Raw genomic sequence first — 21,863 nt, 5'->3', positions numbered from 1 at the left:
TCAATCTTGTCCTTTTCTTTTTCTAATGCTAAAGATGGTAAACTTTTTTTAAAAGATTTTATTTTATTTATTTGACAAACAGAGATCACAAGTAGGCAGAGAGGCAGGCAGAGAGAGAGGGGGAAGCAGGCTCCCCGCTGAGCAGAGAGCCCCATGTGGGGCTCGATCCCAGGACCCTGGGATCATGACCTGAGCCGAAGGCAGAGGCTTTAACCCACTGAGCCACCCAGGCACCCCAAGTAAACTTTTTTTTAAAGATTTTATTTACTTATTTTGACAGAGAGAGAGAGCACAAGTAGGCAGAGAGGCAGGCAGAGAGTGAGGGGGAAGCGGGCTCCCTGCTGAGCAATCCCAGGGCCCTGGGATCATGACCTGAGCTGAAGGCAGAGGCTTTAACCCACTGAGCCACCCAGGCGACCAAGAGGGTAAACTTCTAATACTGGAGTCCATCTCACTACCAAAGACATGTAAAACCTGCTGCCTATGAAATGGAAGGAAACTTCTCCCCAAATAATACTATTTAACTGTTTTTTCTGTTTCCCAATAATTTTGATACAGTGAGCATTATTTTCTATAGTTCTTTATTGCACTTGCCACATGGAAGTGTTTTTAGAGAACATGAAAGACTCATACTTATCGAGACGCCTTCTGACTTAAGCATAAAGCAGTCCCTCTAAAGAAGAATGAGTTTTTAATGTGAAAATGTTCCCCCAAATTCAGCAATTTCTTGTGAGATAAGGAAAATTTTATAGTGTTAAAAAGTGTATCGACTTTCTCTTACCATATTGAAATCCTCAGATCACCTTAACCATCCTCCTTCCCTGGTTGGGCCATTGCTAAACAGAAGTTCAGGGGAAGGACAGGTTTTAGGAGGTATGGAAAATTTCCAGGGCACTCATAGACATCAACACATCTTGTAGTATGTACCTGATAGTGAAGGGCAGCGATCTGAACCAACTGTAAGCCCTCTTTACAATTATTTTTCCAGACTTGCTTTTGGGGCCATGGCTAACTAAATTAGACTGATTTATTTGATTGTTATTTCCTAAAATGTAATATAAATACTTGCAGATTCTGTGGAAATGACTACCTTCAGTAAATCTTGTTTCGTTATATAGGTGCAAATATGATCGTTTCCAGGTATCTCCATTCACAGGATTCTCTTCCCAAAGATAATTAACATGTTAACATCTAAGTTTCTACAATAGTTTTCTTCTCAACAGTAGTTTTTTGCCTAAGGGATGATAGCTATTCTAGGTAGGAAGAAGTGATGAAAAGGTACTGTTTAAATATGACTTCTGTTTCCTGAAAAATTACTGTACTCTGCCCTTCATGGTCCCATGCCTTCTAAGTTTTTAATAACTAGTTAAATATCAAAGAGCTGTAAGGAAGAAAAAAAACAAAAACCCTGAATCTTGATAAATACAAAAAGGACTTCCCAGGTGAAAGTAAAGCTATGCATTTGGAAGGACTAAGAAATAACTTAATTAGAAACCGAATCAAGGAACCAGATCAAGAGACCCAGAGCTACCACTTCCTTTTCAAAGTAAGGTATTGGGCTAGATGAGCACAGAAACTTGTTGGAATTCTAATTTAAATATGTGGTTATTAGTAGCCCATTCTTACTTTTCCCTTGATATTCTTCTGAGGTCCAACAGTCGGGTGTAAATAACAAAAATGAGACAGTTATCTAGTGTAATGTCCCTAAACTTGTTAGACAAACAAAGAATTCCTGTGATCAGGCTTATTTTATTGAAGCCCAGAGGTGCGCAGTGGCTCGCTCAAGTTCACGTGGCTCGTCACAAAGCAGAGTATCACAGTAAGGCAGCCACGCGTCTGCAGACCAGGGCTGGTTCTATCAAACCAGATCATTGTTCATTTATTGTATAGATTAAATTATAGCTCCTATATACAATGTTTGTATTCTTTTTTTCCTATGTTATTTCCTACATCCATAGCTTGTTGTATGCTAGGACTCTAGTAGACGCTTAATAAAGATTAATTAATTGGTATGCTGGCACTCAGATTTCCTACTGTGCACAATTTTGGGGTCAGCTAGAGGATGTACCCAAAAAGAGAAGCAGTCTTACGAACTGTTCTAGAAACTTCTTCCAAATTTGAGAGCAGAGGATATTACACGGGAAGTAGTCTCTGACTTGTGTAATCCAGGCAGCTCCCAGCTGACTTTGCAAGTGTCCTCTAGAAGAGTGACCCCAACACATGGGTAAATGAGCAAACAGCAGTCTTGGCTCCCCCATATCGAAGTGGGGGAAAGATGACCATGGAGTTGTAACTTCCTGGTGCCATGGAAAATAGAGTCTGTGTGATGCATTATTCCAAGACAGAATTGCAAACACCAAAATCTACTTGAGAGGAAGCAAAAGGAGCCAGAAACCTGTATTAGAACTTGAGTAGGTGATTTGTATTTATATAGTGGGATAAGACTGTTACATAAAAGGCTTTGTTAGACATGCTAAATTACACTGTTCAAATGCGTCTTAATCCTCTAGGCAAGTGCTTTTCCCTTCCCCACATTACCTTATGCAATCTTCTCTCCTGTGAATAACCATCACATTTTATTTGTACTTCTCACATGACACACATTAACCTTTTCCTCCAGATGTTTGGTTTTTTTTTTTTTTTAAGATTTTATTTATTGGGGCACATGGGTGGCTCAGTTGTTACCTGTCTGCCTTCGGCTCAGGTCCTTGGGAGGGAGCCCCGCTTCAGGCTCCCTGCTTGGAGGGAAGCCTGCTTCTCCCTCTCCCACTCCCCCTGCTTGTGTTCCTGCTCTCGCTGTGTCTCTCCCTGTCAAATAAATAAATAATATCTTTAAAAAAAAAAAAAAAGAAAGATTTTATTTATTTGAGAGAGAGAGTGAGTAAGAGAGCAGGAGTGGGGAGGGGCAGAGGAAGAGGGAGAACCAGACTCCCAAATTACAGGTGGAATCCAGAATCCTGAGATCATAACCGGAGCCGGAGGAGATCATAACCTGAGATCATAACACTTAACTGACAGAGCCACCCGTGTGCCCCCCTCCAGGTGTATTTTTAACCAACTGTTCATTTCAGATATATTTATTGACATATTAAAGACCAGGTTTGAGATGTGTAAAAATCACTCTGGAGCCCCCCAAACTCATCCTTTTAGTGGAGAGAGCAGGCACAGGAACAGACTACTGTTAAGTTTGGTGTTTAATCAATTATACTAAGCAATGAACATCACAAAGCAGACAAAATAGCTTATTCTCCTTTCTATCTCCCACAGATTAGGTGCTCAGTAAATGTGTGTTGAATGAATAAATAAATATTTTATAAGTCTTCTAGGAGAATATATTCTATTTCATTCATTCATTCATTCATTCAATTGCCTGCTCAGTGGCCTTCTTTAAAATTATGCTTAACCTTGGGGCGCCTGGGTGGCTCAGTGGGTTAAGCCGCTGCCTTCGGCTCAGGTCATGATCTCAGGGTCCTGGGATCGAGTCCCGCATCGGGCTCTCTGCTCAGCAGGGAGCCTGCTTCCCTTCCTCTCTCTCTGCCTGCCTCTCTGCCTACTTGTGATCTCTCTCTGTCAAATAAATAAATAAAATCTTAAAAAAAAATAAAATAAAATAAAAATAAAAATAAAATTATGCTTAACCTTATTTTAAGTATTGGTCCAGTGTTTGTTTAATTTTAATGTCAATTACTGAAAAAATAATAAATTTTATGATTATAATGATATAAGAATAACTAACATCAACATGGCAATTTTTCCACCAGTTATTTTTTCAATCAATTCATTTATATAAATGAATTCTTTTCAAATTGTCTTTTTAGTTAGTTTTAGTTCCAAGAAAGCATTAAAATAATTCACTGAAATGAGACTTGTTTTCGTAGGTTGCATTGATTGATTCTAGTTCATAATTCTTTTGGTTTTATTACTGCCATTGAGTTACTACAATGTTAACTGATCATTGTGACCTTACAGATTATCTTTTTGGAGTATGTTTTAAGTCATAAAGAGTAGTCCCTTTTATATAGAAGAGAATGGATATACAGCTTTGGGGTTTTAATAATCTCAGCATTTAAAGCTAATTATTTTGTTTTACCATGAAAATAAATTTCCTCATTTTTATCCAGTCCCTAGGTATCCTTCTTGTCAAGTGGCTGGGAAAAATTCACAGTACAAAAGCTGGGTACTTCTGGTCTGCTTGGAAGAAATAGATTTGATTATAAAAACCTGTATTCTAAACATATTTTTAAATTATAGAATTTCTTCTAATTATAGGAATAATATATGTTCATTGTAGAAAACTTGGAAAATGCAGAGTATTTAAAGAGAGGGAAAAAGCCACTTAGAGTGATGTTTGTACTTTTTATACAAATTTGCATACTGATTTTTCACTTAACAGTGTATTGTGAGCATTAAAAAAATTATTTCTAAAGCCTAAAATTGGTAAATCTTTAGTAATTAAGTGAAGAGTCAGAAGAGTTTGAAACTCAGAAAAACTGTCAATGCAAAACACATGAAACTATCTGAGGTTTCATTTCAGGAAGTTCATTATAGGCTTTCTTTAAAATAAACCAAGATATTAATTTGAAAACATCTCTGTATCTCCTGTTGAAGAAATTATGTGAAACAGACATCAAGTGAACAGGCTTTTTCTATTTGAATACTTGTTTCAGAGGTCACAAGAAAAGAACAGTTTTCTAATTCAGACGAACAGAAGAACAAAGGGAAATGATTATACTTCATGCAAAGTCTATCATGTTACTTTCCAACTTCCTTTTCATTAGTGGGATAAAGAATACGCAATTCAGACAGTCAGGTGACCTGGATTTAGTTAGTTTCCGTAAGACTAAGTTTCTCCTGTGTGAAAGGAAAGGGATACCATTGGAATGAAATTAAATTCCCAAATAGTGAAATATATATGGGAAAGAAGACGTATGTGTGTCAATGAGGTATATATATTCATGTATTTGAATAAATATGTATATGAGTAAATAATATATAAATAAGAAAAATAAAAAATATCTGTTTACATTCATATATATATGAAAGGGGAGATATGAATATATATGTATGTGTATATATATATACACACACACACACACACACGTTTCATATATATATGAAAGAGAATAAGCCTATAAATATGAGTGTTTATCTGATACTCATCCTCTATTGGAGAAGCATATTTAATATATAAATCAAAACCCTGGATTTGATTGGTCTTAATGTGGCTGTCATTCCTAGATATCTAGCAATTATGCTGGCTTCTAAAAATCTTGTGAGAAAGGACATTGGATTAAAAGTCAGAATACTTGATTCTCATCCTTGCTCTATTATTAATGATTATCTTTCTCTGGGTAAGCCACTTAGCTTCTCTGGTTTTCTCATTTTTTAAATAGGCTGGTAGACTAGATGTCCAATAAGTTTCACCCCAGCTCATAAAATATGGTTGTAGGACTATTCCAATTCAATAATTCATTGATGCTATTTTCTAAAAATTATTCTATCATCCTAATAGTCAAGCAAAGTGTCAGAAAGTGAGGTATATTTAATTTAACACTTCTAACAAAATTTTTACATTATTTAAGGAAGGTGAGTGAAATGAACTAAAGGATAAGGTCACATTATATATGAAAGATAGTATATTTGTAGTAAAATATACATATGAAAAATATTTAATTTATATTCATATATAATTGTCATTTTATTGGCAAGAAATTTTAAGTAAACTAAACACAATAATTTTCTCTCCTCTCATTCTCAATCCCTAATTCTGTTTTTCACATCATTACCAGATCAAGTCCTCATTCATTCATTCATTTTGTATTATTACTTGTAACTAATCATTTTGTGTCATTACTTCTAATACATTTTGTATCATTACTTCTAATTAATATAGAGTACCAACTGTCAAGAATATTATAGGTACTAAGGATACTGCATGGGACCTATATGGAAGGTTATGGTTTCTGCCTTCCTTCAGTTAGAGTCTATGGGGAAGGAAGATGTTTAACCAATGACAGAAAAATATAAATCTGAAGTTGTGGTGAAAGCCAAGAAGGTAAAAAATGGGAGCCTAATTTGGACTTGGGAGTCAGGAAAGAGCTCTCCGAAAAAACAACATTTAGGATGAAGCCCCAGGGGTGAGTAGGAATTAACCAGTTTAGGAGAATGAGAATAAGCATTCCAGGCAGAGAGAGCAGCACACATAAAAACACGGAGGAAAAAAAGTCCTCTGGAGATTGGTAATCTAAAAGTCATCACCTTGTGAGTATGAAGAGAGTCTAGAGCATAGGTGTTATAGACCCCATCAAGTATTTGGGATTTTATTTAAAGAAAACTGGGAAATTTTGCAGTAATTTAAGCAAGTAATATCATCAGATTTACATCTTTCAAAGAGAACTCTAGCATATATTGTGAATCAACCGAAGAAAGGCAAAAGTAAAAAGAAAACCATTTAGAGATTTCGCAGTAGTTTTAATGAGAGAAGTTTTTTTTTTTTTTAAGATTTTATTTATTTATTTGACAGACAGAGAGCACAAGTCAGCAGAGAGGCAGGCAGAGAGGGACGAGGAAGCAGGCTCCCTGCTGAGCAGAGAGCCCATGTGGAGTTTGATCCCAGGACCCTGGGATCATGACCTGAGCCGAAGGCAGAGGCTTTAACCCACTGAGCCACCCAGGTGCCCCTCAATGAGAAGATTAAAGTAGGGTGGTAATAAGGGAAATAGTGAAAAAGAAACAAGTTCAAGATGTATTCTGGAGGACAAACCAAACTCAGTAATGGGACTAGACCAAATTTAGTAATGGAGAGGTATGTGGCAAAGGTGATAATCTGATTTATAGAATGTGCATGAGGGTAGATGAAGATGGCATTCACTAAGTGGAAGAAGCCCAGAAGAGAATCATGTTTGCAGGTGTAGAGGTCAGTCTTGATAGTGCCCAGAAGTCATTTTAGGTAGACAGTTGCATATTTGAGTCTGAAGCTCTGATGAAAACCTTGGAGAAATAAATTGGGCATCCATCAGCATGTAAGTGGCATTAAATGGAGTGTGTGCATGTGTGTGTGTGTGCGCGCACGCGCGCGTGTACGCGTATGTGTAAGTGAGAAAAGAATGATGGTAATATTAGATGAGGGCCCAGAGTTAGTTATAAAGGAATTGAAGCATTTGGTCTTGAGAGAAAAGGAGTTATCAGCATATAGGAATTAGAGAAAGAATGGCCAGAAAGGGTGAAAGGAAAACCAGAGAAGCCAAGAAAATAAAGTGCTTCCTGCAGACCATCATGGTCAATCTTGCTGCATATCAAGCAGTAATGGAGTTTGAAAATGGTTCATTGGAAAACAAAAGCAGTCTGAATGGAATAGGAGAAGCCAAAACTGATTGACAGATGTGTGAACCGAGTTGAAAGGATGAGAATTAGAGGAATTAAGGGAAGCACACACAGTGAACTTTCTGAGAAGTATGCCTGGGAAAGGGAGGAGAAAGAGTGGTAAATAAAATATGGTGAATTCAAGATAGATAAGATCAGCGCATATTTGAATGTTTGGGGAGAAAGTCCTTTAAAAAGTAAGATGATCAAAATTCAATAAAAAGGCAAGAAGAATAAAATGGAAACCAAGTATGTCACTCCCTGATTAGAACAAATACATGTTCCTCAACCTGTTCTACAGAAGCCTCCTTGGAGGCCTCTCTTCAGGTTTCTGGCTGATTTTCCACGTTCTTCCCTCTGTTCTCTTCCTGGGGCATGCTGAGAATTCTTCCAGGACCTTCAGCTTTAGAACCTCTGCACAAGACAGAGCCTCATAGGAGTTCTCTTCCCCTGCTTTTCGATGAGCTCACCCTTCTCTGTCGTTCAGATCTTAGGGCCGGAAATAGCCTCTCTGACCATGCACTGAATTGAAAGCAAACACCATATCTTCACATCCGGTTCCTTATAATTCAGGCCTGGGCTTCTGTATCCTTAGTGAAAGCACCCCTCATCACTCAATGTAAATTAGTAACCTCCCCCATCCACACTCAGTCATGCTGCTAATTGTTAGAGTAGCAGATGTCAGATTTTCTTGCTTCTGTATGTGATTATATGTTTATGGTATGCGACTTCCCTCTGGAATGTAGACCTTATGAAAGCAGGGGTCTCATTTTACTTGTTCAATGCCATAGCCTCAGAATGTGTGATAGTTAAAAAAAGAAAGAAAGAAAAAGAATTGTGATAGTGCCTGACATACAGTGGGGTGTTCAATAAAAGTTTGTTGATTGGTTGAACGGTGAGTTCAATTTATGAGTCAGTCTTCTTAGAAAACATCTAGAAATTAAAAGGTACATTATTATAAGTTTTAATCAAATTCAGCACAAATACACAGGTAACACATTAGGAGACTCTGGTGAATAACATTATAATTTTGAAAATATTCTAAAGGATTTATTTTTATTTTTTAAAGGGTTCCTTTTTAATTAGATCATCTTAATGATTCTATTGTGTCTTATTATAATATTTACTTTAACTTTCATCCCTCAGGTATGTACTACCTTAATAGCAAGAGAAGGTTTTTAGGAAATACTTTGCTATTAGAAAGTAGTATGCCTAGGGCACCCGGGTAGCTCAGTTGGTTAAGCATCGCCTTCAGCTCAGCTCATGATCCCAGGGTCCTGAGATCCAGCTCCACATCGGGCTCCCCGCTCAGTGGGGAGCCTGCTTCTCCCTCTCTAGCTCCCCCATACTTGTGCTCCCTCTCTTGCTATCTCTATCAAATAAATAAATAATATCTTTTAAAATAATAATGAAAGAAAAAAAAAGAAAATAGTCTAGCGTAAAACTTTTACTATGGATAAGCCATTTGGTGGATAAAACACACGTACAAACTCAAGAGTGTATTTACATTCAGCAAAGACTTAACAAGCCAGGTACTATCCTAGATATATGGGATTCAAAAGTGAATAAAATGCAATAGATTGATCTCTATTAACTCAAAGATATGTGAGTGATTAAAGATACAAAAGTTAATGAGACTCTGCTTTGAAAAGACTGTAATACAGTTTGAACAAAATAATGAGAGGTCAGTTTGTTTTAACACCTCTGGGCCATGAGCTCTCACTTATATGAATTTAGACATTATACAAAAGCTTTCATTCCTCCTAGGGGCACATCATTAATATGAAGTTCAGTTATCCTGGTCTGTAGCACCTTTCTCCGTATCAAGTGAGAGTCATTTTCACAAAGAAGGCAGAAGGAGAAGGCAATTTCTGATTTCAGTGTTTCAACGGAGCAATTAAGCATCGGCTGTGATAGGAGGAGGTTGCCATACGAAAGAAGTACAACAAAGAAAATTATCGTGCTCAATGGTTGTGCCATGTCAGCTTATTATTTCTGGAAGGGCCTCAAGATGAGAAAATGACTTGTCTTGAGTTACAGAGCCTGGGAAACCAAGTAAGTCAGAAAATACTGAAAAGGAATACAGAAGAAAATAATACAAAAATAAATAGCCATAGAAATTGTGTGGAGCTGAGTATGACCTTTGGAGAGAGAGGGAAGATTTTTGCATATCTAAGAAAATCCCATCACCAGCCTCCCTGGAAGATTAAAATGATTTCAATATTTTCCCATTTATTTAATGCAAACAGGTCTGGCTTGCTCTGACAAAACGTCACATTTCCTATTTAGGTGCTTTTATGCAGAGACAGAACATCAAGTTTATACTGGCTGCTCAAAGTTATTCTTCAAGACCAAGAATCAGTGCTGAAAATAATGATTGGAAATGTTTGTGTGCCCGAGATCCCCTCTTGCAAACATTTCTTTGGGCTTAGTTTCTCTCAAAGGATTGGAGAGCACTATTATCAGTGTATCTCATTCAAACAGTAATAGGAAGCAGGTCATTCACCTTTTGAAAATTACGGTATTTATTCAGATGTCATTTCTTAGCTCTTCAATGAAAAAATGAGGCAAAACCATAAGAAGAAATAGGTCGGCGTCCAGAGATTTCTGGATGAAAAGTATTCCTCTATGTATTACCTCATATCTAGTCAACAGCACAGGATACAACTATTTTACCAATTAGTATTCAATTTAACACATAAAGTATTAATTTCCACAATATTTTGAAATTGTTAAGAGTGAGCTATCCTAAATAGAGTAAGTAAAAGCAGTGTGAGTACAAATTTGCCAACTTAAGCTAGTGGGAAGTGTTTCTGTATCTTTCAGAGAAATCTGAGTCATTAAGCAGTATTAATTCTTCTATCCATTCTTTTTGCTATAATAAACCAGTGACACTTAGGTACTAAAACATAATATAGAATGCCCTGGCTGGTTTTTTTGTTTTGTTTTGTTTTGTTTTTTTCTCAGTGTCTATCTTCTAAAATGCAAAAGGCTAGATAAAGAAAAGGATTTTATTTGAAAACATTTCATACTTGAAATAAAATGCTGTTTTATCAGAAATTTCCACAAGGAAAAATGAAAATCTCTGACTTTTGCTTTTTTGCCTCCATCAGTCTGTTCCCACACTGTCAAGAAGCAACTTTAAACCTCTCGTTCCTTCTTTGTTACCCTGCAAAGACCTTGTTCCTTTCCACTATTTCACATTGAGCATGGGCGACTCATTTTTAGATGGCTCCAGATTCAATCCATTTTGCAGCATGTTGAAGTTAAAAAAAAAAAAAAAAAAGGTAAAGCAACGCCCTGCTTTAGTATGACTGGTCAGTTGTAATATATTTTACAAGTTTGAGACCAAAAAATGGTCTGCTTTCAAATTATTGCTTAAAATTGTCCCAGGCTACAGGCTTTAAGGTCACATTATGAATTTTCCCACATTTATGATCTTGACACATTTTATATTTAATCTTTTGTGAAGAAGAATTTGTCTTTACCTTGAGCTGTGTTTGTGCTAGGCCGTAAAATCAGGCAGTGACCTAATGGAATCAACGGGGACGTTCAAGAGACTACAGAAACGAGTCTGGGCCAAGAAAGCCAGGGCCCCTAGTCTGAAGGAGATGAAACCTGCCTTCGTAAATCTCCGTAAGTAAGCAGTCAGAATGCTGCTAGACATTCTTCGAGAAAGAACTGGGGTAGTGTATAGGAAATGAAGGCCATTTTGATAAGGCCGTAAAATAATCATTAAAAGTTGAGGGGTTTTAAATTACCAACTTATTTGTGAAACAGATACATCCTTACCCTACTTCTGAATTTTCCTTTATATACCTCGTATCTCCTTCCCTTCAAGACCAGAATCTGGGACAGAGTGGGAGAAAGAGATAGTAAGGGTCAGCACCGTCCACTGTCCCCATTCTTTGGCCAAAGGAAATGGTGTCTTTCAATTTTGACTTGAGTGTGGCAAAATGGCATGTCATACAACTCAGATGTTCATTTATTTTTTGTAATTGTGTTATGTTAGTCATCATACAATACATCATTAGTTTGTTTTTGTTTGGTTGGTTTTTTAAAGACTTATTTATTTATTTATTTGACAGCGAAATCACAAGTAGGCAGAGAGGCAGGCGGGGGGCGGGGGGAAGCAGGCTCCCTGCTGAGCAGAGAGCCCAGTGCTGGGCTCAATCCCAGGACCCTGGGATCATGACATGAGCCGAAGGCAGAGGCTTAACCCACTGAGCCACCCAGGTGCCCTATCATTAGTTTTTGATGTTTTGATGTAGTGTTCCATGATTCATTATTTACGTATGACACTCAGTGCTCCATGCAATGTGTGCCCTCCTTAATACCTACCACCAGGCTGTGACAAACACTGTATGCATAAATCTCTTTATAGATTGATATTAGAAAAAAATTAGAATGCCAATAGGATTTCAGCCCATGTCCACGGAGATTTCATTTTCTTATGAAAGGAGAATATTTCATTTACTTCCTTATGATGCTCTCTATACACATTACCTCAAAAAATTTAAAAATATGTAAGAATATAAGCACACCATATTATGTTAATATATATAGGGATTTTTTTAAATTTGTATTTTTCTTAAATATCTTTCAGTATACTATTTGTATGTGATTTTCGGTCATTGTAGTCAAACTGAATTTAATCATTATATACAGCTTCAAAATCTTTGAGGTAAACCTGTCTTTACAAAACAAATCATTTACTATACAAAAGATTACTCTTTAAAGAATTGCAATTGTAGGGGTGCCTGGGTGGCTCAGTGGGTTAAGCCTCTGCCTTCAGCTCAGGTCATGATCTCAGGGTCTTGGGATCAAGCACCACATCAGGATCTCTACTCAGCGGGGAGCCTTCTTCCCCCTTCTCTGCCAACTTGTGATCTCTCTCTGTGTCAAATAAATAAATAAAATCTTTTAAAAATTTTATTTAAAAAAGTTGCAATTGTAAATTATTTTGTGAAATTAAATGATGTTTTATCCTGTGGTGTTCGTTTTTACTATATAAAAGGAAATATAATAGGCATAATTTCTACCTGTGCAAAATCATTTGACTTATTTTTCTTTGTCATTCAGAAGATGAAGATGAAACATTGATTTCCTGTATGAAATTAGCCAGATCCCAAGAAAAGAAAATTAGTAACATTAGCACAAGAGGAAAGGAAGAAATGGAGATTGGATGGGATTCTATTTCTGCATCACGGGCTAGATCCAGCGCATCAACTGGATGCAATTCAGCAGAAATGTTATCCCCCAACGAAGGTGAAGTTCAGATGTGGAACAGCTGGAAGCCGTTTCCAGAAAACCCTCTCTGGACATGTGTTGATTTCCCAATTGCCCAAATTGGACCCTGGAACAACTGTTTCCGCTGCCCTCACCACCCACAACTGAAGCCTTCTTATACAGATATGGATCTCCCACACTCTTGGGTAAGTTTGTAAACGAAAAGAAATGTATCGCCTCATCTGAATGTTTTTACCAGCAGGAAGGAAACAGATAATGAAAATGCTAGTCAGTCAAATTTATCAGTGTCAAAAAAGTTTCTAGAACTAGAGTTGTCTTTCCAAAAAGCAATGCAGCTCTCGTGACTTTTGCTATCATGTTACGTGTGTATCTATGTGTGTGTATGTGTGTGTGTGTGTGTGTGTATGTGTGCACCTTGTGTTCAAATAATCTACTGCACAATATTTTTTAGAGAATTTTTTTTTTTTTTTTTTTTTTTTTTTTTGTTGAAGGCTGTTCATTCAGATCAAGATGTGGATTGAATTCTGTAAATCATTGCTGAGGTCACCAAGTCTCACTGACCAATAGTAGCTAACTTAAATGAGCATTTTCTATGGGCCTGCCATTCCTCAAAGCACTTTATTATTTTATTTCGATCTCAAAACAACCCTGTAAAGTAGGGAAAGTTATTCTAATACTGATTCCCCCATTTTACAGTTGAAAAAAATGAGGCACAAAAAAGTTAGCAACAGGTTCAATGTCACAGAGCTAACAAAAAGTGGAGCCAAGATCTAGAACCTAGACAGTCATATGCTAAGGGTCCTGCTTTTTGCTAATATATTATAGTGTTTCCCATATCCAAAACTAGGCCCTAAAGCCATATGACTCGAGAGAAAGAGTATAGACTCCAGAGTTACAAAAAATTGGGTTTGGATTCAAACTCTGCTACTTGTTTGGCTTGGGCAAATTAATTAAAAACTTTTATCCTAATTTTTTCAATTGTAAAATGGAAATAGTAATATTAAATTCATGAGGTAGTTGAGAAACCAAAATTAGGTAACACGAATATCCTAGGACTTAAGAGTACTTTTTTTTTCACCTCGATTATAAGTTACTTAAGGCATGTATTTTGTACCTTTATTTCTCTACAGTTCATGGTCATTTGTGCTTGTAGTGACTGCATAGAACAACTTTGTGTTTCCAGGATCCCTACTCTATGCCATTTTGCTCTGAGAATCCATCTCGTACTAGACAGAGGCTGTATTTCATGGTGCATTAGAGCTCTTTGAAGAGGCTTGGAGTCCTTTTCACCTTTTAAGACTTGTATATTAAGTTAGGTCTTTGCAGACTAGAGCTAAAGTAATCTGTGTTCAAAGTACCACATTAAATATTACAGGTGTCTAGTAGCAGACTTGGAACTGATAAAACTGTCCAACATTAGTTATTTTTAGGAAGGTCTGTGCCACTTCCTTAGTCTTCATCTTCTCTTTTGGGGCCACTGGGTTTTGCCGACTTCTTCTTGGAGGACTTTCTTAGAGAGCACCTGGTAATATAATTAGGAACCACTTCTGAAGACTCCCCTTGACAGCTTCAGCGTCAGGATCAAGAATAATGACTAGTTAGCAAGCAGCAAAGCTGTTGTATAAGTATCTAAATTCACATATTTAGAGCTTCTTTCAAGAGTAAATCTGGAGTCCTTAATTTGGCAGTTCTGGATTTTAGCAGTCTGACCTCAATCTAACCGTTCAGCGCTGTCTATAACTTCTTGTGGATTTCCTGGGCTGGGCTGCCGAACTGAATTATCTGCTTATTCCTAATGACTGTCTTGTACTCTCCTGCCTCTCTGTCTTTGTGTTTATGTATTGGCCTCTGCCTAGCATGTTATTCTTGCTTTTAACCATGACCCTAGCCCTTAAGACTTGGATTACTTTGTTGTCCTTTAGGAAATACTTTCTGGGTCATGCCAGATAGAAGTAATTGCACCTTCCTTTGAGCTTCTAGAGAACTTAAGGGCATTATTCTTTCATTATATATTTATCAAATATATATTGGCATCATTGTACGCCAGTTTGCAATGTTAGCACTGGGGATACAGAGCCAAAGAATACATACACTGCCCCCATCTTCACATAACTTACCATACTCTACCTTATGGTAGAATGACTTCAGCATTTGTTTATTTGCTATAAGTATTTTATCTTTGTATCCTCCATAGTCCCTAGAATGTGATGGGTCTTAGATTAATATTTGAGTGGCACCTGTTGACTAAATGAATGGAGTTTGAGAAACCAATGGATTTTGTTTCCATAGATCTACATATTTGTTCTCATTTTTCTGTTTTTATTTCAATCCAATTATCCATAAACTCAGTTATTGTGTATGTGTGTCTGTGAATGTGTGTCTAGATTTAATTATATATACATAGTAATGTTTTTCATTTCTTTTGGTGGTGGTTTTGTCGATTTTAGTACATAACTAAATGATTAAGTAAATGAGTTTTATCTGCAGAAGGTCAAAAGTATCTGCAGAATACTCAGAACTTCAGATGATATTGCTCAGCATTTGTGACAGGAAAACCTCACTGGATTTGGAGCGAGAGTTCAAGAACATGCTAGAGTTAAATTGGTTTGGTAAATGTAATGAAACCACTTACACTCAGGGATTTGAGACACAGAATGAAAGAAGTTGGATGAGTGCAAATTATTATTTTTATATTCTACACATATATTCTATAATAATACCAAGTGAAAAATACCCAGTTTCATTTTAGCATAGCTGGTATTTTTTTTCTGTAGTAATTGCAGGGTTATTATTTGGGTTATATTTTAACTTTCATTCTACAGAAGGTACTGAAGGCAAACGGTGTTGAGGGAAAAGTTGTGCTTCTGAAATGAGTGTTACTTACCATACATGACAGGTAGTCAGAGGTGACATTTTTGCAATTTTAAAGGGTAAAAGTGTGACCAGATTTTTTTTTTTCTTAATGTACCAACATATGCAGATATGCTGGAGCTGAGCCAAAACCCCACATTTCAGGGAAAATGAAACCAATCCACAAAGACACTAGATTCTTCTTGACTTCAGAAATTTAAGCAATAATAGATTCCAGTGCCTTTGATCCTGTTACCAAAGCAGAGCTTTCAGGTGGCCTGCAACTGACTTGTCTTCCAGAAAGTTCTTATTCACCCTAGTCTGACTCCCTGTTAATCCCACTCAGGCTCATAGTCTCAAAGCTGGTTCTGGTAGAACTGGGCTTAATACCAACCAATTCTGACCTTACCAGCCCAGGGAGCTTACGCAAACTCCTCACCTTCTTTAACTCACTAATTCCAGTTCTGGACATTATTATCAGACCCTGCTCATCCCCTCTCTTCCGAGTGACTCTCTGTGTCCTAAAAACACCCATTTGTAAATCAAGGTTATCAGCATCTACCATATGAGATTGTTGGGAAGGTGGAAGGAAATGGTGCCAGGACTCAGGTGACAGTAGATGATATTCATGCAAAAACGGAGGGATCAAGAGGCTTGTGCTGGACTTGGAAAGAAGCATCATTTTATTCAGTGGAGATACCATAAACAAACTGAAATCAGACAGGGGGATATATATTATTTGCGAAGGGCTTTTCACAGAAGTCAACAGGAGGACGATGAGACGCACACAGATATTTAATGTGCAGTTTAGTTGTTTGCAAGGTCTGTGGGTTCTGGAGTGTGGGGAAAGATAAGTGATGATGGAACTGATATAAACCGAGAAAGGTAAAGGCCCGATTTGTGAAAGTATATACTCCACGAGAGAAGTGTGAAAGGAAAAACTACTTAGGGATGCAGGGGTTTTTTCCATATCTGAGATGAACGGTTGTGGAGAGCGGATTTCAGATACATTTAAGAAAGGTAATAGTGGAGGTAACCAAAAATAATATGTGAAGCCGAGTGTTTACAATCAGTTTAGGAGGAGAGTGATTGAAGGGTACTTATGACGAAGCTCTGCGTGCTAAGAACTTGAAACATCTTAACAAAAGAGGAAAGTGAGTCCAAAGAGACTTGGTTGGGAAGAAGGGCAAGAAAGAATAAAATGGGTATGTTGCAAAGGAGACGAGACCGTCCTTTAATAGAATGTTATGATAATAGCAAACATACTTCAAAACCTGGGGCAATTTTTCAGATTTATAGGAAGGGCAAACAACTTATTTTTTGTGATATAAAGAGATGGAAGTGATCTTGACATGAAAAGGGGGAGCAAATATACATTTTTCCCTGTGTGTGTCTAAAATATTTTATAAAAAATAGTGTGATACACTTAAGAAGTGATAATAACAAAAGCTCTTTCAGGAAGAAAGAAAGACAAAGGCCTGAAATAACAGAACAGAGACCCAAGTGCAGGATAATTCAAATACAATGCGAATAGAAAAGTAATAACGAGAATTGGATAAAAATCAAGGAAAAACAAGTAAGGGTTATATACAAAATCTCAAGGTGAGAAAATAAACAGAGCTCTACTTAAAGCATCTTAAAGTACACAAGAAGAGGAGGAGAGGAGTGGAGTCCTAAGGTCTTGTTGGAAGAGTATGTGAACTTGCCACAACTATGCCAGAAGAGAAAGCATGGATAATGGAACATTAGTACAGGGAACTATTTGTTTCAGTGAGAGAAACAGGATGTAGGCTAAAGCTCACCAAGAAATAAAGGAACAAAATATTTTACAATTAACCTTTTTATTTTTTTTTTTTTTGAAGATTTTATTTGTTTATTTGACAGACAGAGAATGTAAATAGGCAGAGAGGCAGGCAGAGAGAGAGAGGGAAGCCGGGTCTCTGTTGAACAGAGAGCCCGATGCGGCGCTCGATCCCAGGACCCTGTGATCATGACCTGTGCCAGAGGCAGAGGCTTAACCCACTGAACCACCCAGGTGCCCCTAGAGTTAGCATTTCAATTCAAATGGAGAGTAGGGGAAACTAATTATTGACATGGGAAAATACTCCTGGGACCCCTAGACCCATCACTGCATTGTGTAAGAGTTTTTACACTGACCAAGAAAACTACTGATCTGTGGGAAAGAAGTGACCAAAGCAGGATGAGCTGTTTGTGTGCCTCTTCTACCTTCTCTATTCTCCACCTTGGCAATCTCTCCTAGTCTATCTGACCCTGGTCTGCTTCCTTCAATCAGCATGACGTGTCATTACCAGATTAATCTACCAGATTAATGTACTTGACTAATCTACCTGATTAATGATTCCAAAGCTCAAATCTGATGTTACTGCTTCCCTCACAAACCTTTAAATATCTCCCCAACACTGACAGGGTCAAATACAAACTCATTCACCTAATCTGCCCTCTTAACTAGATCCCCACAAGTCTCTTTCACGGATACACTCTGCTGTCAGCAAGGTGGTACCAAACAATGATTTGTCTCCATCTCCATAGTTCTGTTTATACTGTTTCCTCATTTAGTCCCTCCTTTCTTCTCTACCTATTTGATGAATAGTATGGAAGTTTAAAGGTGTAGATGGAGAAGTAAGAATCCATGATGTACACTTTGAAGAATAAAAATGTAAAAAGACAATAAGAAAACATATGGTTCAGAAAGAAAAGACATGTTAATATCATGGATTCCACCATTTTCTTTGTACATTAGCGATGTCAGTCTCCTACCAAAAAGCCTCTGTGGTCCCACGGAATAAGACATTCTAAGAAAATTGCTCACAAATCCACCCAGAGGGAGGCAGGCTCTGAACCATCCATGTATAATTTCTCATTGTTGCATGCCCTTGTGTTCAACTGTGAAAGCAAAACCCATTTGTTAGAACAGCTTAAAACTTTTATCTGCTGATGCTGGAATTATGGTAGGATGGAAAATGAACATGGATTCAATGAATAGATCTGGACAACCCATGAAAAGGAAGGCAGAGTAAATGATAATCGAGACTGAGAAAATCAAAAGGAAAAATAGAAAAATGTGATACAAAAATACCAAAAGATAGCTATACTTACTACACGCCGCACTGAAACTGATGAACTTGAGAATTGAGATTCTAAAAATAATTTTAAAAGCTTCAATGAACAAGAACGAATAATGAATTATGAATATTTTACATGACAGAATTTTAACTGCAGCCAGGATAATGTTTGGTGGAAAGAGAATTAACATTTACCCAAGAGAGGCGTTTGAAAAATAGGAGATGTTGCAACGGCTTATTGATTCCTTCGTTCTTTCATTCATTCACTCATTCACTCCTGAGCAAATTCATGTTAAGTGCCTCCTGAGCTACTTAGTGTATGAGTGTACAAGCTTAGTGTATGTGGGGGGGATGGCCAGCCCACTCTTTCATATTTATAATGAGAGCTTATGTGTTAAGAGGCACGTCAAAAAGGAAGGGAACAAATAATCACAATCCTTGGTATAAAAATTCACTAGGATAGCAAACACACTGCAATACTTACATACATAAAATGATCCTGGAGAAGGTCTTGCAAGACATACATTTCACATTTACGTTTAAAAAAAGAGCTTATATTTCTTATGCTCCACAAATAAGTGAAACCACGGAGGACATGGGGAGATGGAGAAGAGAAGTGAGTTTGGGGAAATTGGAGGGGGAGATGAACCGTGAGAGACTGTGGACTCTGAAAAACAATCTGAGGGTATTGGAGAGGCGGGGGATGGGAGGTTGGGTGAGTCTGGTGGTGGGTATTACGGAGGGCACGGATTATATGGAGCACTGGCTGTGGTGCATAAACAATGAATTCTGGTACACTGAAAAGAAATTTAAAAAATTAAAAATTTTTAAAAAAAGAGCTTATAGAAGAAATAAATTATGGGAGATTGTAAAGGTACAAGGAATCAAATTAATGGAAATTCTCTAGGCTGAGTTTAAGGAAAGAAAGTTGTCAATGTACATAAAATTATTAAATATTATTTCTAATAAAATTGTAAATAATAAGAATAAATATAAAATGAGAAAACGTAATTGCTCTGAAAGTGTGAAGTATTATTCTCCAAGTCCAGGATAACTAGAGATATTCTTCAGTTAGACTTTTGAGGCAGAATAATGAAGAATGAAAACCAGTCTGATCATTTGATTCGTGGGTGGCTTTTCCCAGTTACACTAACCGCATGCCTATCAATGAGAATAGCAGATCTGTGATCTGCTTCTAAAGCTGTTAGAGAAATGAAGAATCTTTCACCTTCATGAGTTGCCCTAGGGTTTTAGCCAGCTTTTCTCTTGGTTTTGTTTTGTTTTGTTATCCTGTGCTTGTTTACTGAAATGCATCAGATTAGGGGGAAAGTTGAATTGGCGCTTCTGACAATAAAACCTTTCTGTGTCATCACGAAATATTTGTCATTTAGAATAGTTCTTTTGATAATGAAATAGGATCCATGATAATCAGTTATAACTACATTTTAGTTTCCACAAGAAAGCTGAAATTTGTTTCACTGGATCCTCAAATGAGAGGACAAAAAACATCAGTCCGATGGGGATCCAGTTATGCTCATTGACCATGGGACACCCAAACCTCCTTCCTCATTAGAACCTACCTCTTGCTTGGTTCAAAAATAAAGAAATCACTAAAGCAGAACATCAACCTTTGGAAGTAGAGAAGCTGAATATTAGAACACTGTATATAATGAGCCTCAGAAAACACTCCAAAGTTTTTCTTTTGTGCCAGAGAAACAAGCTCAGAATTTGAATTTTTGCTAAGCAAACTAAAGACAAAAGTCATACTTGAGTGTATAGTGTGGTATGTTGGAGGCCATGTTAGACATCAGAGGAGCACAGGTTGAAGCCAAGAGCATCACATGGGAATTCAACTGTCACTTACTAGAATCACTGTGGGTCAGGTTGCTTAATCTCCATGGTCTTCTGCCTCCTCATCTTTAGAATGAAGGAGAGCTCTCTATTATTTTTAAGATCTTATTTTATTTTTATTTTTATGTTCAATGTTTGGGCCTATGCGGACACACTAAGGATGAAGAATTCTATGTAAAAAAAGGTCAGTGCATACAGATTTTCTCTCAGCTTTGTCAAACCAGCTCTTTTTTCACTCTTCAGATGACCACTGGTGACCTTATTTCTATCATTTTTTTTTTTCCCTAAGCTATTTTAGGTTTGGGTTTATTTTCTTTTCCCTACCCATACTTCCTCTGTCCCAGCTACTTCCTCTCTCTCTCCCTCATGTTCTGAATCAGTAACTGTGTATGTGAATGTAAACTTCACTTGAGACTCAGCCAAGTTCTCCTGGCCATGCAAATTTCTTCATGAACCCAAATGTCGACATTTCCATTCTCAGAAGCTAAGAAGGCTTCTGCCATCCACAAAGAACATTTTCAACGTCATTTCAGAGGACTGAATTTTGCTTTGTAAAATAGGTGGGAGAAGTTGAAGTAAGACTGTAAAGAGGGGAGCAGAAGGGCAGGGGCTGTGGTGCCTGGGTGGCTCAGTCAGTTAAGCATCAGTCTTCAGCTCAGGTCATGATCCTTGGATCCTAGGATGGAGCCTTGCATCAGGCTCACCATTCAGTGGGGAGTCTGCTTCTCCCTCTGCCTCTCCCCCTCCCCCTCCACCAGCAACTTGTGCACTCTCTGTCACTCACACTCTCTCTCTCTCAAATAGATAAATAAAATCTTTAAAGGGAGAAAGAAGAACAGGGGCTATGCAGAGTAAAGGAGTGCTGGGTTGGAATGAGATATCCTCTTTTGTCACCACCACTTAGCACATACACACACATGCCTTAGGTGCCACCTTGAGTGGTTCATGCCTTTGAGATCTTGTTCTGACCAGGCAGGCACGTCCATTTAATGATGGTCATGGTTTCCATGGACTTAGCACTTGACCATGTTTCAGGTGCTTTTACGTATGTGAACTTTCTGTCTTGATTCATTAAGGTGGTATTATTGCTCCCATTTTTATGATTAAAAACCTGAAGCTCAAAGAGGTTAAATAATTCCTGCAATGTAATAGCAGGTGGCAGAGCTGGATTTTTAGGCTGTTATCTGTAAGAGTCCAAAGTTTTCCTGCAAAGATGATGGCTTTGTAAGGTTTGAGACTAGGCTGATCACTTACCTATGCTTTTCTCATTTCTGAAAGCGAAGACATTAGTTCCTACCTTGCAGTATAAAATGAAATGATCCATGTGAAAGTGTCAATTCAAGGTAGGGGCTTAATAGCTTAATAAATAGAGTCCCTGCCTTCAAGGTACAATATAACTTTTCTCATATTTTACTTTATACTAGCTCTGTGAATTAGGCAAAGCATTACTGTCATTTTACACATGAA

At 37.5% G+C, this 21,863-nt stretch overlaps 2 protein-coding genes and 1 long non-coding RNA gene across 5 annotated transcripts in view; 2 read left to right on the top strand and 1 right to left on the bottom strand.

The window, feature by feature from the left end:
- Positions 1-9,434, top strand: part of LOC116595842 (putative uncharacterized protein ENSP00000383407) — a 184,071-nt gene extending 174,637 nt beyond the window's left edge. The window contains exon 8 of the mRNA XM_032352631.1: positions 9,130-9,434. Within this exon, the coding sequence (XP_032208522.1) occupies positions 9,130-9,171 (42 nt within the window). The 3' untranslated portion in view covers positions 9,172-9,434. The remainder of the gene's footprint in view (positions 1-9,129) is intronic.
- The window catches only part of LOC116595849, a 212,187-nt gene that overhangs the window by 15,700 nt on the left and 174,624 nt on the right, over positions 1-21,863 (bottom strand). The window lies entirely within an intron of this gene.
- The window catches only part of SAMSN1 (SAM domain, SH3 domain and nuclear localization signals 1), an 86,537-nt gene continuing 75,578 nt past the window's right edge, over positions 10,905-21,863 (top strand). The window contains exons 1-2 of the mRNA XM_032352620.1: positions 10,905-10,998; positions 12,445-12,797. Coding sequence (XP_032208511.1) covers positions 10,974-10,998; positions 12,445-12,797 — 378 coding nt within the window. The 5' untranslated portion in view covers positions 10,905-10,973. The remainder of the gene's footprint in view (positions 10,999-12,444; positions 12,798-21,863) is intronic.

This window comes from Mustela erminea, chromosome 1 (genome assembly GCF_009829155.1).
Source record: "Mustela erminea isolate mMusErm1 chromosome 1, mMusErm1.Pri, whole genome shotgun sequence".
Classification (NCBI taxonomy): Eukaryota; Metazoa; Chordata; class Mammalia; order Carnivora; family Mustelidae; genus Mustela; species Mustela erminea.
The sequence above is the reverse complement of the archived record's forward strand: the minus strand, read 5'-3'. Positions and strand labels throughout refer to the sequence as shown.